This window comes from Borostomias antarcticus (genome assembly GCF_949987555.1).
Source record: "Borostomias antarcticus genome assembly, chromosome: 23".
Lineage (NCBI taxonomy): Eukaryota > Metazoa > Chordata > Actinopteri > Stomiiformes > Stomiidae > Borostomias > Borostomias antarcticus.
In genome coordinates, this window is record NC_140256.1 from 3,288,530 (window position 1) to 3,309,094 (window position 20,565).

Consider the following 20,565-nt stretch of genomic DNA (forward strand, 5'->3'; position numbering starts at 1 on the left):
AAGTGTCTCAGCATTTCTGACTTTATAGAGAGTCGAGACTAGAGGACTGAAATATGTTTAATTCCCAGAACATTTTGCGTAGCCTATTACTGTAGAGTCCTGAGACCGGTAACTAGATTACAGTAACAGATCTCAAAGTTGTCGGAAAGAGAAAACGATTATTCGAGCAGGTGGAGCATCAGTTCTGCCATAACACATGAGGTGAGGGACACTCCGGCCAAGAGACTCCTGTTTTGGGGGAAACACGTGAATTGATCGCCTGCTACAAAACAGTTCCAGCACTGTCTTCTTTTCACTGCCCTGTCCTCGTTAAGAAAGACTCAACATGTCTGAAGAAAGATATTCAACTTTGGATGAGTCGTCACTGCGGAATCTGGTGAGTAGTAATGTTAGTATTGGTCATTAGTGTAGATATTGTACCCAGAACTGGCGCAGAGAAACAGGAGAGTTGCGAGTTTGTATCCTCACCTTCATAACTGCAGGACAAGTGGCAACAAACATGGAGCCGTTGATTCTCATGATAATATGTATACCGGTATATGCCATATGAGCATGCGCATTGTCCAATCCATATGCCCCATGGGGTTGCATGTAGGATACTTCATAATAGTGGTATAGTGGGGGGTATTCGGAAGTATAGTGACTATACTCACTTCTGTATCCATAGACCCACAGTATACCCACTTCTTTAAACACCACTAATGTAATAAAACCTTTTCTTCACTTCTTTAGTCACCACTACACGTACCCCTGTTCATACTGGTATTGGCACTAGACTGGTAAATAAAAACACTGTTAACCACGCACCATTATGTCCAAAGTGTGAGTAGGCAGCAGTCATATTCATCAAAGGTCACGGTAGTATCAGACATCCCAATAAAATTCAAATTCTTTTTTTTATTTGTCACACAATTATACAAGGATTAATGCGCAGTGAAATGCTTACAATACCCTTACCGGCAAACACAATATGAGATTAAAAAGAAAACAATCAATAATTTATAGATAATAATAAAAGATTAGTACACATGAGTGCCATGGTCGTCCAGGGTACTGTGTGTGTGTGTGTGTGTGTGTGTGTGTGTGTGTGTGCGTGTGTGTGTGTGTGTGTGTGTGTGTGTGTGTATGGGGACAGGGGCTCGGCCCAGTCCTCTTTTCGCAGGCTCATAGCCTGAGGGAAGAAGCTCTTCCTCATCCTCTCTGTGTTTGCCTTCAGGCAGCGATAAGGCCTTCCCTTCCGAGTCTGTTTCTGTGGTGGCTGGGCTCCCTGAGGATGTTGTTGTCCTTGGACCTGCAGCGTTTGTTGCAGATGTCCTGCAGGTTGGGGAGAGTGGTTCTGATGGTTCTCCCAGCTGAGCGGACCACCCTCCTGAAGGCCCAGGTCCAGGGGGTGATGCTGCCTGACAGGAGGCTCTCTGTGGAGCAGGTGTAGAAGGTCCTGAGCACCCTGAGGGGGAGCGTCTGAGGTGGTAGAGACGCTGTTGGGTCTTCGAGTTGGGTCAGGGAGTTGATGTGGCAGGACCATGATAGGTCCTGTGTGCTGTACCCCCCCCCCCCCCCCCCCCCCCAGGGTATTTGTCGCTGTCCCCCCCCTCCACCAGGGTCCTGCTGATTCTAGGGATCGTAATTCCTCTGTTGCTTCCTGATAAAATGATTGTTAGAAACTATTGTATTAAATTATTGTATTAAATGCTGAACTATAATCGACAAACAGTATTCTAACAGTCTCCCATCCTGGTGTAGCCTCTCTGATAAGCAGAACACACACGGGGAGACCTTGGGATATTTACTTTAGCTTAGCAGTGACATTGTTATACAGTCCTTCTTGGACGACTTGGACAGTTATTTATTGGCCTACCTGTCTAGACCTAGTCTATAACGTTCTTGGTCTAGTACTTGTTCCATGTACACATACTGTAGCACAGAACAGAGTGTAGCCTATTTCAGAGATGCATGGTCCAGAAGCCCCTCCTCATCCATTCTCCCTCATCCATCCTCATCTGATCTGTCTGCAACAGGGATGGATTTATACTGAGGAGTTTAACCGAAAAGGGCATCTTGAAATAACACTATGACTTCAGCTTTGTTGAAGATCGCTAACTTTGGTAACTGTTTGGACCGAGGCAGATTTGCCTAGTTTGTTGACCTGGAGAGGTTTATTTGATATCTTTTCAGCGTGCCAATTCCCTCTCTCAGAAGTTTCACAAGGAACCGATTGGCCTGGGAGTGTGGTGACCTCAACCTCGTAAATCTCTCAGAGGACACACTTTTACCACGGGCAAGAATTTAGATAATGGACAGTAAGGATGTGGTGTTTTTCCTGTGTGGCATCAAGAATATGATCTGATTTCAGCCTGGAGAGTTAAAGAGCTCGCCTATGGAATGCTTGGCAGGGATGGCAGGAAGGATGGGGACATGTCGTTTTTCCTTTTCAAGGAAAAACAGGTTTAAAACAGCTGTTTATAGGTGTATGAGTGCCTCGCATCATCCAGTGTCAACCAGTTTTCAATGTCTGTGTATAGAATAGGGTAGAACTTTGAGCTATAGACAGTATTTTAAATTTTTATGTGCAGTAACCTTTGTACTGTACCTGTAGGCTACAAATAAACAGAACTACTGACTCTCAAGTCATTTAGTGTGAAGTGTGAATACACACAGAATGATACTTTAGTATATTTTGCTGATATTCATGTTCATCAAAATAAGAAATGGGATGCTCTTTCTGTTCCCAGTGAGTGAGACCTGGTGGTGTATAAACCTCATGGCCTCCCCGTTTCATAAATGACCACCAACAAAGGTTGCCAAGCTCCCAGCAGTGCTCAGCCCTACTTGATATTTTGTGGTGTCTGTAAGTGTTATTTTTCCATTCTTAAGTCAACTCCAAAGGAAATGTAAGCCTGTCTTAAGCTTATTGTTCCAGCTGAGTTGTTTATGTGGGGCCGTGATGGAACTCGTCCCTGTTTGAGAGAAAGATGAAAGGCGTCTGTTCAACCTTTTTTTTTTTTTCCTTAATGTTTTTCAAACAACGTATACTCCACGGTACCCCGTGTTTTCTGTTCAAACGCTGGACTGTTGAGTTGCAGTGTTGGATAAATTCATGAATGAACATAGTTCTTGCAGTAAGGTAGCAGAAGTTTCTTGCTACCCAGGAAACGGGGAAAAAGCCATTGACGGTTTAACGGTTGAACTAGGAATGGCCTGTATTTACAGCCGGTACAGGGGAGGGGTGGGGCTGCTACAAAAACGGCTTTAAAACACACACACACACACACACACACACACACACACACAGTGCTGTTCTGTGCGTAATGAACTAAACAGCCAGAAGGTCATATGGTCGTCCCTCTAACGGCACTAATCTCATAAATGCTGGTACTTCAGAGCGCTGACCGCCTGCTATATTGCTCATTTGTCCCCCTCCGTAAAAATAAGCTTTCTCCTGTCGCTCTTGGTTCCTTCCGTTCTTTCTCTTTTCTAAAATAATAATATACACCTCATTATAGCTTACAAAAAAATGACCCAGTTTTTCCGGATAAACTAATTACTAGCTGTATCAGCTGTGCCGTGATTATTAGTTACTCTGCTCTGCGTCTTCGCAGTGGAGCAAACCTGCTGGACAGGCCGGCCTACAGGTGTTTCACACAGACGAGGTGTTTCACACAGACCAGGGTTTCTCACACAGACCAGGGTGTTTCACACAGACCAGGGTGTTTCACACAGACCAGGGTGTTTCACACAGACGAGGGTGTTTCACACAGACCAGGGTGTTTCACACAGACCAGGGTTTCTCACACAGACCAGGGTTTCTCACACAGACCAGGGTTTCTCACACAGACCAGGGTGTTTCACACAGACCAGGGTGTTTCACACAGACCAGGGTGTTTCACACAGACCAGGGTGTTTCACACAGACCAGGGTTTTTCACACAGACCAGGGTGTTTCACACAGACCAGGGTGTTTCACACAGACCAGGGTGTTTCACACAGACCAGGGTTTTTCACACAGACCAGGGTGTTTCACACAGACCAGGGTGTTTCACACAGACCAGGGTGTCTCACACAGACCAGGGTTTCTCACACAGACCAGGGTTTCTCACACAGACCAGGGTTTCTCACACAGACCAGGGTGTTTCACACAGACCAGGGTGTTTCACACAGTCCAGGGTGTTTCACACAGACCAGGGTGTTTCACACAGACGAGGTGTTTCACACAGACGAGGTGTTTCACACAGACGAGGTGTTTCACACAGACCAGGGTGTTTCACACAGACCAGGGTGTTTCACACAGACGATGTGTTTCACACAGACCAGGGTGTTTCACACAGACCAGGGTTTCTCACACAGACCAGGGTGTTTCACCCAGACCAGGGTGTTTCACACAGACCAGGGTGTTTCACACAGACCAGGTGTTTCACACAGACCAGGGTGTTTCACACAGACCAGGGTGTTTCACACAGACCAGGGTTTCTCACACAGACCAGGGTGTTTCACACAGACCAGGGTGTTTCACACAGACCAGGGTGTTTCACACAGACCAGGGTGTTTCACACAGACCAGGGTGTTTCACACAGACCAGGGTGTTTCACACAGACCAGGGTTTTTCACACAGACCAGGGTGTTTCACACAGACCAGGGTGTTTCACACAGACGAGGTGTTTCACACAGACGAGGTGTTTCACACAGACCAGGGTTTCTCACACAGACCAGGGTGTTTCACACAGACCAGGGTGTTTCACACAGACCAGGGTTTTTCACACAGACCAGGGTGTTTCACACAGACCAGGGTGTTTCACACAGACGAGGTGTTTCACACAGACGAGGTGTTTCACACAGACGTGGGAGCTGTCAGTGTTGAGTCAGTCGCCTCCCTCCCTCCTCCGTCACACCTGCAAAGGTAGACAATATGCACCTGCTCCCTCAAATGAGAGACCGCCGGTCCGACGGCGCTCTGGCGTCAGCCAGCCTATCGGCACGCCCCCTCTCCTTTCTGCTCAGCTGGTTTTAATTGTAGGTCTCCCCGTGATTCTCTCAGGATTGTCTCTCTTCAATGTTGTTTTTTTCGTTGACCTTGTAGAGGACAGCACTTTGAGTAGCACTGTCTTTTACGGTCGGTAATGTGTGTCTTTGTGCACGTGACCGCCTTCCTCATCAATGAACGGACATGATGGATGGGAGGACTTGTCTCCCAGGCGCCTGGTGGGCTGGGGGGGGCACGTGGAACGATAATTTGTGAGCGCTCTTGTGACCCCGCTCTCCTCTTCGGAAGGGGAGAGATTCACATGTTATAAATAGAGTAATTACACTCCGCGGTTCAGGCCCAGAGATGAATGGGCCCCTGGAGGCCCCGCTGCTGTGTGTTGATAAGGGCCCCAGGGTTACAACAGGACAGGATGAATAGGTTTGTTTTGGAGGCTCTCACACCAGGCCCACTCTGAAATGTCAGCTCCATCATCAGGGGAATTAAACTGGAAGGATTACGCAGAATTATATAACCTCTGTCTGTTTATAATACTACAATGTTTTGTTTTCATGTTGACTTTCGCAGGGATTCTGAAGTGTTAGTAACACTTTCATAACTCTCTGGAGCCATGTCTTTTATCGCTGTCTCTACAAATATCCGTATTTCTCCCTCACTCCGCCCTCCACCCCTCTGTCTCTCTTGAACTTTCCTAAAACATAGCATTGAAAAACCTGTGCCACAGTTGACCACTGTGAGACGTTTTACGATGAAGGCCGATGAAGGCCCATCCACTCTTCTCAGAGTTCTCCCTACTCCCCTCTGGACGCAGGTGTAGAACGCCCAAAACAAGGACAAAACCAGCCGGCACTTCCTTTGTGCCAAGAAGCATTAAATGATTGAACAGCTGTTGATGCCTGTTTCAGTGATGATGATTTTGATGCGATGATGTTGGTGAGGATGGTGATGACGATGATGGTGGTTGGTGACTTGCGGTGTTGGTGATGGGCGTACATTTTAATGTTTTATGTATGCTTGATGTGTGCTAAACAAATTCCCCTCTGGGGCAATAAAGGGTTCAATTCAGTTCAAAGCTAAGAGAAAACCTCTCTTCTCTGAGTGGTTCAGTCTTTGAAAGTGCAGTTACTGCTTAAGCATTTTCCAAGTACAGTAGATCCAGGATGCAAGCTGCCACATGCCTTATAGTATATACTCTTTCAGCTACAGGCTTCACACACACTTACACACACACTCTTACACATCTGCACGCTTGATTTAGGAGAGGATTCCAGATAGCGCTGTGTTGCAAGCCTTGAAAAACACCTGCTAACTCTGACTTTTACAGCCATACATCACGGGCCTAATTGACTCGCCGCTGTTATTACCTTCGACCTTTGTGGCTGTTTTGAACGGATTCACGCAGGCGTTGTCCTCACACAGCGAAGGAAGCGCACGGAGCTGTAAAAGTGTGTCGTCACATTGCACACCTGATTCACTGGTTTATGTTCATAGATATTTTTTTGCCACTTTTAACAACGTTCCTCCCTTGAGATTATCTCCCTCAGTTACAAAGTACTAATCATAAAGGATCAGGTGAGGATGTTTGGGATTTCATGTTGCAGATACCAACCTCCCAGCAAACACGCAACGTCAGGGAGACGTTCAGATCATGTCTTAATAACGTCCGTCGGTCCTGAACCCCGTTTGTACGTCTGCTGGACCCCTCAATATTCAAACGTCTGGCTTGGACCCCTCTAAGACGTCTGTGGACGAGCAAAACTGGTTCAATATCTGAACGTAAAAAAACCCCATTCATTCTGGCTCCTAATTGGATGTCTTTGGACGTCCGAAAAAGACAAAAAAGACATCTAAAAGACGTCTTTTAGACGTGTCTTTGCTCAGTGGGCTGCTTACCAGCTTTCATGAGGCTCCATCCAGGTTTTAAGTATGAGAACCTAAAAGTGAACTGATGATGCAGTGCAAACTGTTTCATCTGAAACCTTGTGTAAGCTGGGTCATAATCTTATTGACTGACAGGCTACCCACACTGAATATACTGGAGTTTGAACCAGGGACAAGCTGTAAGAGTGGACATGTTTATTTGATAAGACAGGAAACGTCTGTCTCTGACCAGAAATAGTATAAATAGACAGGCTTTTTGGCCCAGAAGTGGTGAGAAAAAATGCTATGAACTTTATGATGGGCTACATTATATGTGACTTTCTGCAAGGTTCACTTTCAGTCCATTGTGTTTTGGGAATGTTGTTGGAACAAGAACTCTGGGGATTTTAACTGCATATTGAATCAATATTGGGTCAAATAGACAACTCCTGGTTTCTCATCAACCAGTTATTGTACCACAATTGTCCAACACTGTATTTTACAGACCATCATGTCCTTTAAATCTCATTGGGAAAATAATGATTCTTACTTATTGAACATTGCTATTATCAGCCATTTCTTGGTCGTTTTGGGCTCAGTTGTAACAAGTTCTGACTGCTACCAAGCAATTTCATTGTGAATATCCCAAAATAGCAGAAGTAATGGGTTGGTCAAAAAAGTGTTACCAGCTGTTCATCTTTATATATTTGTATCAAACTCCATTCAACAATCGGTTTGAATCCAAGTGCCTCCTGAAGCGAGAGAGAGAGAGTTGCCTCCTGAAGGGCTGGGAGAACCAGCTGGAGAAGGAGAGGAACATCGAGACTGGTCTTTTCACCACCTGGGGGAAGATTTATTACAGATCTCTGTCCTCTGGACACCTGGACATCTGTGTGCATGTGAGCGTTCACTGTGTGCTCTGTGTACATTCTGCCGTGTGTGTACTTTCTGCCGTGTGTGTACTGTCGGCAGTGTGGTCCAGTGTTGACAGACTAATGGGAGGCAGACCAGAGAGACCTCACCACCGGTCCCTGTAGTACTTAACACTTAACCTGCATCATGGTTAACGCCGCCCAGAATTATGCAATTTTAGTTTAGCTGAGGCATCACGGTTTGTACAAAGATGACTAATTTATTTTTTGGAGACTCGGGTGTCAGCCAAGGATTCAACAGGATTGAACTAACTCTTAATTGTCGGTTTGTTCCCAAGAGCTCTCAGATATTCCTCGCTGTGCTCCGTCTGTCACTCTCTAAAGTGAACCAGCAGCCAGGCCCTCTGGGGCTGTCGCTGCCTGTCTGGAGAAACACCCTGCCAAACGGAAAACTGGAAAAGGGATTTGAGGTGTATTTCCCTCCTCCCTCCGGGTGTTTATGATGCCCAGAAAGAGCCCTCTCTGGCTCTGGTTCTTCCCAGTGTGACGTCGCGCTCAAGTGAGCTTGAGTTTGGAAAAATATCTGTCTTCTACTTTATTCCTCTGGCGCATTCCTGCTTCAGATTCATGGAGCAGGTGTTGTGGACTCAGGGGGGACATTTGACTTGATATTTACTGTCTTGTCTGTGACAGCCCTGGACACTCAGCGGGGACTGCTGATTCACTGGTCCCTCGTCCCTTGCTACCGAGGCTCTGACACTCGGCAACACTCGAGCTGAGAGCCGCCGGTCTACATGGAAGCAATGATGAGTGACGCGGACGAGCCCCCTGCTTTCTATTACGCTCTCCTGTCTGCCTTCATCACTCCTAGCGGGGTTTTTATAGGGTCTCTGCAGATGTCATCTCCTTCTCTCCCCCGGGAGCTGCTGTGTGTCTGGGAGGCCTGGGAAGAGCATCGCTGGGTGTGAGGGGTTCGAGAGAGAGAGAGAGAGAGCATCGCTGGGTGTGAGGGGTTCGAGAGAGAGAGAGAGCATCGCTGGGTGTGAGGGGTTCGAGAGAGAGAGAGAGAGAGCATTGCTGGGTGTGAGGGGTTCGAGAGAGAGAGAGAGAGAGAGCATTGCTGGGTGTGAGGGGTTCTCGAGAGAGAGAGAGAGCATTGCTGGGTGTGAGGGGTTCGAGAGAGAGAAAGAGGGAGAGAGAGAGAGAGAGAGAGAGCATTGCTGGGTGTGAGGGGTTCTCGAGAGAGAGAGGGAGCATTGCTGGGTGTGAGGGGTTCGAGAGAGAGAGAGAGAGAGCATTGCTGGGTGTGAGGGGTTCGAGAGAGAGAGAGAGAGCATTGCTGGGTGTGAGGGGTTCGAGAGAGGGAGAGAGAACACATACAGTGTTGAGTCTTCCTGTGTGGAATCACCTCAGGAAGGAGGCATTTCCTGAGATCCACCAGAGACGTCCTCCAGCGTATGTTGGTGTTTTGCTTCCCCTGTTACTCTGTTTAGAAGTGGCGACGCTCGCTAGATAAACCCAGCTGATTGGTCAAACGTTTTTGTTTAGTTTTGCGGTCTCTCTCTTTCGGCTACTCTCTGTGTTGTGGTCATTGTAGCGTATACTGAGGCGTATGCGTGGGGGAAGCTGATATCGCTGCGCTAATGGATGCAGCTGAACAGAGTGTTCCAGTTCTGGAACCTTCCAATGTGCTACAAGCTCTACCGTTCTGTCCCATGAGACCTCGGTCTTGCTCACCTCCCCAGTGAAGACAAACAAGTCAGTCAGTTACGTAGCGCTTCAGTCTCGTGAGTTCAGTGTCCCATGTTGGAATTGGGGCTAAACCCACATGCTCCTAAGTAGCAATGAAGAACCAGCTCAAGGCTATCGGTTGTGTCAGTTGACAACACATCCCACAGCATTGTGAGGCGCAGTTATAAGAGTCTGACTGATGACAATAGCAACAAAGACATGTAAAAAGAGAACTTCTGAATAGGCGGCAGAGTATTTATATGCCAGTAGATGAATAGGATATCATGGAAAATGCTTAGGCGGTTCTGTATTGTGTCAACTCCTTGAATTACATACGAAAGTTTAACATAATAGAAAGTGGTATAAATCTTTCAGAATAGAATGGGGAGAGAGTTTAAGAATGCGCTATTTTAGTTTAGTGAGATAATTTAAGATTGTACAGTTTTAGTTTAGTGAGATGGCCAAGAGAGTTGGATGTTGATGACCTTTTGTTTGATTTGTTGTCGATCGCCAGACTTGTGGCTGTTAAAGGAGAGTTAAAGACATTAGCCATGTTTCCATCCACACGTTTTATGCGAATAAAGTTATATCGAATTAAAAATGCCTTATGGAAACAGTAAAATTCGATTAAAAATCATGAAAATCGACAAAAAGTTTGTACTGTCGATCTCATCGGATTTTCTCTCGTTCGATAAAAGTCTTTTGTGATAAATGCTTTATCCGATTTAAAGCTCTAGATGGAAACGCACGTTCACCGGCTTTATTCGCATTCATAATCTTTTGCGATCCTCACACAATTCGATTGACAAGTGGATGGAAACATGGCTACTGAGATGGAAAAGTGTGGCCATGCTCTCCTCACAACAGGCTTCTGACAGAACCAACTGGCCTACAGAATGAGGGGCATACCGGGCAGGCAGTGACTGACCTGAGTCCTGCATAACTGCCCCCAGCTCTGGAGAGGGGTATTCTCCCAGTCAGCACGTCTGAAAACCCTCAGCAGTGCCAAATTGAAGAAGTGGGTCAAATTCAGCCAGCCTAAGAACACTAAAAAGTCTAGTCAGAGAGCAGGCCGGGCCGGTGGACCCGTTATGATGAGTTTGAAACGTGAATCCCGAAGGTGGAATCCTGACCGGTCAAACCTTCTTCTCGGGATCCAAGTCCCCCGCACGGATGTGAACGGTAACCGTTATTCAGTTCAGATGAGGGTTGTGACCCCGACGTCGACACGCATGCCAGTCCGCCTCGTTAAAGATCAACACACACGTGTGTCACCGCTCAAACCCTGCGGAGCGTCTCACACCCTTGGGGTAGCCGACACAGTAGCGTGAGCTCTCAGTCTTTTCTGACTGCGTCATTGTTCTCCTGGTGGGCTTCATTGCTGTCCTGTACCCCCCTCTGACACACACACACACACACACACACACACACACACACACACACACACACACAGACATACATTCCTATAGCTGCCCGCTCTTTGTACCTGCCCACTGGAGTGGAAAGGGGGTCTGGTCTGGGCCTCAGTGGTGGAGAGTCTTCAGCTCACATGAGCCTAGAACTGCCCACTAGAACATGCCCTGAACCCAGCTCCTTCTCTCTCTCTCTCTCTCTTTCTCTCCCTCTCTCTCTCTCTCTCTCTCTCTCTCTCTCTCTCTCTCTCTCTCTCTCTTTCTCTCTCTCTCTCTCTCTCTCTCTCTCTCTCTCTCTTTCACCCTCTCTCTTTCTTTCTCTTTCTCTCTCTTTCGTTCTCTCTCTTTCTTTCTCTTTCTCTTTCTCCCTCTCTCTCTCTCTCTCCCCCCTCCCCTCCTGTTCCTGCTCTTTCTCTCTCTTCCTCCACCCATATCCAGCAGGTGCAATCTGACCTTGTCTTCAGTACGTTACACAGGCCTTCTGGCCCCTGGGGGCCAGTCAGGAAAAACACTCTTTCAACAAATTCATACGCAGTAAGGTTCTCATGTACCCCAATCATATTGTCACGGTGGGTGTGGTCGGTACTGTGCGCTCATGTTGTTCGCCTGTGGCATCAACAAACGTCGGGTCCTGTTGTGTGTTTGTGTTTTATGACAGCCAGGCGACAGGTAGTGGAGGGGTTGAAAGGTGGCGGTGTGATTCAAAGCTGCAGGACAATTTAAACCTGTATATTTATTAGGGGTGTAACAACATATCGTGCCACGATATATCGCGATACAGAAACGTCACAATACGTATCGTCAAGGTGAAAACAATATTGTGATGTTTATTGTATATCAGTGAACGCTGGCTACACAACGCTGGTAACACGTCTTTTGTCTCTAGGTCTCTCCATGATATTACAACAGTTAAGCTCTAAATTCACAAAGTGTAGTGGAGTAGAAATGTGGAGAAATGCACTATTGGTGTGAACAGCAGCGCTACTGCAACGCTTCACACCTGCCCTTAGTGTATCGTATCGAATTGTTATCGTCAACACAATATCGTGTATCGTATCGTGAGATTAGTGTATCATTACACCCCTAATATTTATGCACACACACACACACACACATTCACAGCCCATCTGTTTTCTCTCACTTCTCACTCTCTCCTCTGAGTCGGTCGGCTCCTGTACCAGCCAGGCTTCCTCAGTGGCAGCTGGCAATCTGCTCCCTGCTCAGAGAAATGTCCTCGCCCTTATATGGACAAACTCACTCTGGGGGCGAATTCTGGAGTCTGAGGCGCTGATCCGATCGGCTGCCTGGCTGCACTCTTAACCCGGCTCTGGAAATGATTACTACTACTAACCCCCCTATTGACACACATGCGCATGCACACACGCAAACACACACCCACACACACACAGTATTTGTGATTTTCTTTTCATGAGAAAGAGCCCAGTATTGGCTCATAGGCCGGTGTGGGGAGGGTCTCATTCAGTTTGACACAGTGACCTACATGTCAAACGAAAGCACGAATGCAGAGCGGCGCAGACAGAAACAGTAGCGCAGCCTCGTCGGTGCTGTCAGTCAGACAGGGAGGGGGGGAGGACCCAGCCTCGGGGCCCGCGGTGCTGTCAGTCAGACAGGGAGGAGGGGGGGACCCAGCCTCGGGGGCCGCGGTGCTGTCAGTCAGACAGGGAGGAGGGGGGGACCCAGCCTCGGGGACTGCGGTGCTGTCAGTCAGATGGGGAGGGAGGGGGAGGACCCAGCCTCGGGGCCCGTGGTGCTGTCAGTCAGACAGAGGAGGGGGGGGGGGGGACCAAGCCTCGGGGCCCGTGGTGCTGCCAGCCAGCCAGACCGGGCGGGGAGGCTCGGGAGGATTCCTTCCAGACGCGAGCTGTGATGCGGAGTGATGACATCGCGTTGGAGAGGAGCAGCAGTACCAGGATGTTGCTCAATGGGACCGTGACTCAGGGCTGTAGGGCAGACTGGTGGCTGGTACCCCTTCACCCGACCCGAGACAAACAAACGCTTAAACACACACTGCCTGTCTGTCAGCCCACACTGCCTGTCTGACTGAGAGAGAGACCGGGACAGGTGATGTCATACATTCACCAGCTGGTTCTTGGTCCTGAGTCCCCTGCAGTGTGGTAGTCCAGCACTGTTCTGTTGTACTGCGCTGTACTGTACTGTATTGTACTGTATGTGGATGAAAGAACCAGTTGGATGTACTCGCTGCCGGGCCAGACGACTGGTCCTTGTAGAGGACAAAAATGTAACATTTCCGTTTGGTCCCAATGACCTCTGAACTCCTGACCTGGCTGAGAATCCCCTCTTTTTTGTCTTCTTTAAATGTATCTGAATCACGTTTTGCAACCCAGTACAGGTATTTCCTGTAACATTGTTACAGTTTAGTTCCGAGAACAGAAACTGTTCACGGACTCCCCCAGAGATGTCAACATCACCAGACCTCTCAGCCCACGACCCAGACAAGCTTCATTCTGCTAGACAGTGATGAGACAGCATCATTCTGATCTGTACAGTTACACATACAGTTACACAACGTATACTCTGAGTGTGAGGACTTGTCCTGTGGTTTGATGCAACGCTCCATAACAACTCCAGGTTGTTTGTGATCCCGTATGAGCAGAAGCAGACAGGCGCGGGCTGGTCTCTGGTCTCGGGGGCCGGGAGTCTTCGGGAGCCTTCGGCTCCTCCAGCTGCTGGGAATTATGAGAGGGGGCCTATGAGCCATAATCGCCCTCTAATTGACAGTGATTGATTGAGCTACTTCTACTGGATGCCTTTAAAGAAAGTTTTGAGGTTTGTATTCCACAAGGAGCCGTTTGGTGAAAATATGCTTTTCAGGAAGTCGTCTGCGTGGCCTGCTTGCCTTAACGAGCCAGCTTGTGAAAAACTGAAACAACTTCTTTTTTCTTCTTTTTTTTTTTAAACCACAGTACATTTACGATGTAATGTGACAGATTTCTTGTGGGCCACCAGTCAAACGGTCTTTTCTGATTGGCCAGTAATTTCAGAGGGGTCTGGTGTATTCGATGGAGGAAAGGAAATGGTTTGAGATCCCACTTTGTTTGCTGCTTTAATAAGCAGCCTTTAAAGTCATGGGCTTGGGGCACTTTGTGGAGTTCAATGGCTTTCATGGGATTGTCTGTCTATTTCTCAACAGGGTCTCATCTCGTCTGTCTGAGGGAATCACCCCCTCCATCCTGTTTGTTCAGGACACTCAGGTGTGAGTTGAGCATCCTGAGGGACTGATGGTGACATGCCAGGTCTCCGCTGTGACTCAGGCTGGTGACATGCCAGGTGTCCTCTGTGACTCAGGCTGGTGACATGCCAGGTCTCCGCTGTGACTCAGGGTGCAGACAGCTTTATGCTGTCTGGCTGACTGTAACTGAACCTTGATCATGTGACCTGTTCCTTATCTCGTCTCCTGATTCACACACGTCTCGCCTGTCTGTTAACGCTGTGTTTTAGTTCTCATCCTTCTTATGAAATGGGAGGGGCGGGCGGGCGGGGGTGGGGGTGTTAAAATGGTGCTCATGCAGTACCAGAGCCCACCACTAGTAGTGCTAGCCACACTTTCATTTTTCCCATTACCAATAGGCTATATTTTACTTTTGTACACAAAAATGATATACTTTGTGTCTCAGGTACAGTCCATTCCACCCAGGGGACCGTCTAAGCCATTGAGTTCACAGTTTAGACATGTAGGTGCTTCCTATCTTGTTTAATCCTTGTTCGAAATGTTAGGATTAGTGTAGAGGTTAGGTGCATTGTGAGTACAATTATTGAAAGTCCTTGTATTTAACAGAATAGATTAGTTGGGTCTAGTTGAGGTATTTTATTATAATATTGGATACATTAGAGTAGACTGTTGTCTTGACTTGGTCATGTCCAACTGTCAAGGTTTGTCATCTTCCACATGAGATGGTTAGAGATCTAGAGATGGTCTAGTGGTACTTGTTGGATGTTGTTTTTCCCTTTGCCAAATGCCAATACATTTAGCTTTGAACGCTGAAACTATGCTATGTGTGTCAGTAAAAGTTTAGTCTATTCTACTCAGGAACACTTCAAAATCCACAGGGTTTAGATAATGTGAGTACTGTAAAAGCTTCCATCTTGTTTAATCCTTGTTTTCCATGTTAGGATTATCATCAGTTCGTGTATAATAATATAATATTAATTTAAAATGGAAATTTCACATTTCCACTCCATTGCCACAAAGGACCATGCATCACGGGTGGGGGACATCATGTTTACAGCGCACCTGTTTCCTCTTCCTGTCCGCTCTCTGACTGCCCAGAGCAGGACGAACCCTCCGCTAAGGCAGGGTGCGCTTGGTCAGACATAGAGAAAGCTCAGTAATTACAACTGTACAGACTGTTCCGTGACCGTAAGTGTTTTGGCTCAGTCCTGGATCACGCTATTCTCCGGGTTTAACCATAGTGACAGCTGGTTACCCAGAAGCCAGCGGTACAAGTTTGAAAAATGCCCACAGTGGGGCTCATTGGTGCGAGGTGTCGTCACCGCGCAGCTGGACTCCGGACCTGTCGCCCTCTCTTTACCTCCTTTCTCCCTCTCTTTACCTCCTCTCTCCCTCGCTCCCCCCATCCCTCCCCTGACGTAGCGCCACAACACTGGGCTCTCTGTCTGGCTTAGTCACCTCAGGGAAGTCATTCAAAGGCCTCTGTGTGGACACGAGCGTGTTTCCGTCTCTGGTTCCTTAACAGTTATTTTGCGTTTTCTTTGGCGGACAGTCAAGTTAAAGGTGTGTTTTGTTTGCTTAATGATTACTCATTACCTTCCTGTGCTGGTCAGTCACCGGCGTCACGGCTGCTTTTTCTCTTTTTCAAATGGAGGGAAGGAAAGACGACGGTTACACGCTGGCCCGGTGCCACTGGGCAGCCACTCCCCCTCTGTTTGCTCTGACCAATCAGAGCTGACGCTAGTGGAGGCCTTGTCAGCAACAGGTTTGCCAGTCAAAAGGTTTTGTGTTGGAACTCAGCCAATGTTGTTGCTCAGAGACCTGTTGTTGTCTGGAGCAGAAGTCCTGCAGTCGGAGTCCTGGATTCAGTCTCATCCCTTCCTATATCCCTGTGTGACGTTAACCCTCCCTGTCTGTCTGTGTTAGACTTTGATCCACTGGTCCAAAGGTTAAATAAAAAATAAAAAAAAACTGGGACACATGGTAATACCAGTGAGAACACCGTCTACCAGTGAGAACACCGTCTACCAGTGAGAAGAACACAATCTACCAGTGAGAACACAGTCTACCAGTGAGAACACCGTCTACCAGTGAGAACACCATCTACCAGTGAGAACACCGTCTACCAGTGAGAACACCGTCTACCAGTGAGAACACAATCTACCAGTGAGAACACCGTCTACCAGTGAGAACACCGTCTACCAGTGAGAACACAGTCTACCAGTGAGAACACAGTCTACCAGTGAGAACACAGTCTACCAGTGAGAACACAATCTACCAGTGAGAACACAGTCTACCAGTGAGAACACAGTCTACCAGTGAGAACACCGTCTACCAGTGAGAACACAGTCTACCAGTGAGAACACAGTCTACCAGTGAGAACACAGTCTACCAGTGAGAACACAATCTACCAGTGAGAACACAGTCTACCAGTGAGAACACAGTCTACCAGTGAGAACACAATCTACCAGTGAGAACACAGTCTACCAGTGAGAACACAGTCTACCAGTGAGAACTCAGTCTACCAGTGAGAACACAGTCTACCAGTGAGAACACAGTCTACCAGTGAGAACACAGTCTACCAGCACTCTATTATAATGCTCTCCTAATGGAATAGTGCTTCATCCACATTCTTGCTTTTATAGGTTTTCACATCCTTTCTGTTTGGGAGAATGGTAAACAATCCGATGTAGTTATTTATTGTTTGTATTGTTTTTATTGTTCTGTGTCAAAAGTTGTGGGAAACACTTGAGCGACAGCTAGCGTGCTTCTGCCCCGTCTCCAGACTGCTTCTTTAATCATTAAAACAATAAAAAATAAAATCACAAATCCGAAACTTGGCAGCATACTGGTTATATAATAATTTTCAAGTATTTCAATTATGTAGCAATAAACCTGACAGGGCTGTAAAGTGAGATGTGTGTGTGTGTATGTGTGTGTGCGCGCGCACGTGTGTGTGTGTGTGTGTGTATGTGTGTGTGTGTGTGTGTGTGTGCGCACGTGTGTGTGTGTGTGTGTGTGTGTGACTGAGTGAGAAACCGAGTCGATGCTGGATGTGTGTATTCATATCCTCTCTGGCTAACTTCCTCCTCCTCTCTCCCCGGGCCGGCGTGCGTCTTCCTGGTCGCTGTTCCGCTGTGAGTCAGCAGGAATGTCAGGAATGACCCGTGAGAGGCCTGGCCTTTCCCACCCTGCTCTTGTCTGCCCATTTTTAGGCATCGGGCTCGTTTTCCCCTTCATTCCTCTCTTGCTCTCAGTTATCCTATCCTCCCCCGTTAGCGCAGAAGACTCTATTAAGCCCCCCTCCCCTCCTATCCTTTCTCCTTCCCTGCCCCTCCCTCCCTCCCTCCTCCTCCTCCTCCTCCTCCTCCTCCTACCCCATTCTCTTTTCAGTCAGCTCAGCATTCCGAATTTCTCCCAAATTAAAGTCTATAGAAGAGGCACTCTAGCTCCGAGTCTGTACTTTACCAGAACCGCAGGGAGGCCTCAAACCCACCACCCTCTCATTCCCCCGTGTGTACCCCCCTCTTGGGCTTGGGTCAGAGCCTGATCCCCGGGCTTATAACCCCCGGCCCCTCACACTGCTATTCGGAGGGCGATTGGCACGCTTACTCGTGGCCTACATTGATTACATGACTGTTTGTTGAGGAAACTCTTTAGCTGATGTAGCTCAGACGGACTGAGAGGATGGGCGGGTTCATCGGAGCGCATGTTGACCGGTTCCTGCCGTCGGTGCTGGAGTGGAGAGCCGTCCGTCTGTCTTACAGATGATGTGCGAGTGCTCCTTGCACCCTCCCACACTTAGGGCCATCACTCACCTTCAAGCAGCTGGCCTGCTAAGCTCCTGGATGTGCCTGTTCTAAATCGAGGTGCATTAAACTGTCGCTTGTATGATTAAAACACCTTCAACTCATCGAGACACTTCTGGAATGGCTCAGCGGTTTTGGCGGAGAGCGCTAAGTGGGTCTCTTCGTCAGCTGTGTCAGTTGATGGCGGCTACCCACAGGCGTCTGGCCACTGCTGAGGAACGGAGACAACAGGCCACCTGCTGTACCTGCGGCTCAGTGAGAGCTAGTCTTGCGATGCCAGACTTTTGAGATCTCCGCCTCTCAAAGCCTGGAGATATCTACGCTGAAAATGGTTGCTACCAATCAGAACCAGTGCCTACATCTCCAATATGGACCTATATCTCCTATATCTCCAATATGGACCTATATCTCCAATATGGACCTATATCTCCTATATCTCCGATAAGGACCCGCCTTACCGGAAGTTATGTCATCCGAAAAAAGCGGAGTGGAGAATCAAAACGAAACAAAAAACATTCACCGTCCAATCAGGAAGCACTGCCCTAAAGACGCTGGACTGGTTCTGCAAAGCATTTCAGGGATTCTCAACGTTTTTTTGCAATCTCTCAAATAGTCTCCACCCACTTTAAGCGACAAAACCCGGACGAATGTCTTCGGCCTCTAGTTGAGCGCGGCGTTTCGAGACCGACCCGTGAGTCTAAGTCGGGAGTCGGAGCGCCGGTCGGTGGGTTTTAGCAGAGCCTGGTTTAACCCCTCCGCCAGAGCACAGGAGCTGAGCAGCAGCTGTGAGCGTGTCTGTTTCTCATTCTCAGACTCCGTGCTCCGGTGGTCCTGACGCTGCCTTTTTTTTATTGAAGTAAAACTTGTCGCCAAACTATAAATCCTCCCATTAGTCATGCTGACCCCAGGACTCCCCACCGCCAGGCTGCAGACCACAGAGAGCATGTACTCTATCCAGCAGCTGCTCTCAGACCAGCGCACGGCTAACCGGACTCACACTGCCACATCTGACAGCCGTCTGAGTCCTGATTGAATAGTTAAAACAAACACAAGCGGATTCACAGAGGACAAAGGCTGGGTTTATTTAGACTGTAGCAGGCTAGGACTGATCAGACATCAAACATAAGTTGTTCAAGATGCTTTTTTTCGGGGCCATGTGCGTTCGGCGGAGTACGGCAGCTGTTAGCCTGCCCTCTCATCTAAACGCACGCGTCTTAACGAGCTCGCTGGGGCTGGTTAATTACAGAGGGGTTACCGTGTGAAGAGAGGGTTCGGGCGGACGGGGGGTTCCCAGGGAGAGACCAGGATGAGCTTGAAGGAGTCTCTCTATTGGTTAGACTTCCCAGGCCAGTGTGCCGGCCAGAGGGTCTCTCCAGAGGGTCTCTCTACCCTCCTGTTAAATTACCCCTCTCTGTGCTCCCTTCATCTGCATATAGAGCATGTGACCTTCGACCCACAGGGCGCAGCGCTCTCGTGTGGTCCTCGGGGAGAGTGTGCATGTGCTGGTGTGGGTTCGTTCGTGGGCTGTAAATTTAATACGAGCTTTAAACAGACTTCCAGGATGGTCCTGGGAGCATGTGATGTCCTACAGTACTGTCACTCACCCTCTCTGGTGTGTGTGTGTGTGTGTGTGTGTGTGTAGCTGGATGGGACGTTGGACCTGGATGAGCGGCGCCTGATCCGCACAGCCATCCGGGAGCTGCGGCGGAGGGAGATCGAGGACATGGAGGCCGCCCTCGCCAGCAAGCGCTTCCGCCCGGCGCGCCTCCACCAGCAGGAGGACAAGGAGAACCAGCACAGGTGATCCTCCAGGAACACACACACACACACACAGTCTCATCTCTCTCTCTCTCTCTTTCTCTCTCTCTCTCTCTAAAACACACACACACCTGTGTTGCTGTATGTCTCTCTCTCTCTCTCACACACACACACATGCACACACACACACACACACACACACAGTCTCCATCAATGTGGCCCTCTCCTCTGAAAACAGTGACACACCTGTGCCCCCCCAACCCCCCAAATTTGTCCATTTTGCAAGGCAGCGTTAGCTAGCCCATAACGTTACACAGCTAAGTTAGCTCGGTGGCACCTGCTGCTAGTTAACGTTATGACGTTTTCACACAATACATTCATGCCTGCGGGGGGAGGCTCTCTCTGCACTATCCACAAATTTAGTATACATCTCTCCCATTATTGATTTCGATCTTCTGACCTTTAAATTCACCTTTCATTCATAAAAACCATAGACATTTAAAAAAAAAAAAAAACATGTTTTTCCTTCTTTTTGTTTTTTAACCATCCCTCCGCGCCTCCAATGAATTTCTTTGTGGCCCACCTCACAGTTTGGGAATGCCTGCTGTAGGTAAACGTTCTGTTTTCTGAGGCGTGCATATCTGTTTTCCGTTTATTCGGTCGTGTTTATTGTCCGGTCACAGCAGCCTCTCGGCCTTCCTCGCTCCAGCGATGCGCGGCAGCCATGACGCGCCACAGAGCTGCAACAGACGGAGAAAACCCAGACAACCCAGCCTTGACGTCGCCTCCTGTCATCCACTCGTTCGCCATTTCGTTTGATTTTCATCGCCGGAACCGATTAGAAACAGGACCGAGGGTCTCTTGAGTCCCAGAACCGCCTCTCCGTCAACGTTGTGGTCTTTATTTGTTTTCTTTGGGTATCCGCAAACGTAACT

General features: G+C 48.3%; 1 protein-coding gene across 1 annotated transcript in view; it reads left to right on the forward strand.

Annotated features, from left to right (window-relative positions):
* Positions 1-56: 56 nt before the first annotated feature.
* Positions 57-20,565, forward strand: part of smtnb (smoothelin b) — a 62,245-nt gene continuing 41,736 nt past the window's right edge. The window contains exons 1-2 of the mRNA XM_084457413.1: positions 57-376; positions 19,515-19,672. Coding sequence (XP_084313539.1) covers positions 326-376; positions 19,515-19,672 — 209 coding nt within the window. The 5' untranslated portion in view covers positions 57-325. The remainder of the gene's footprint in view (positions 377-19,514; positions 19,673-20,565) is intronic.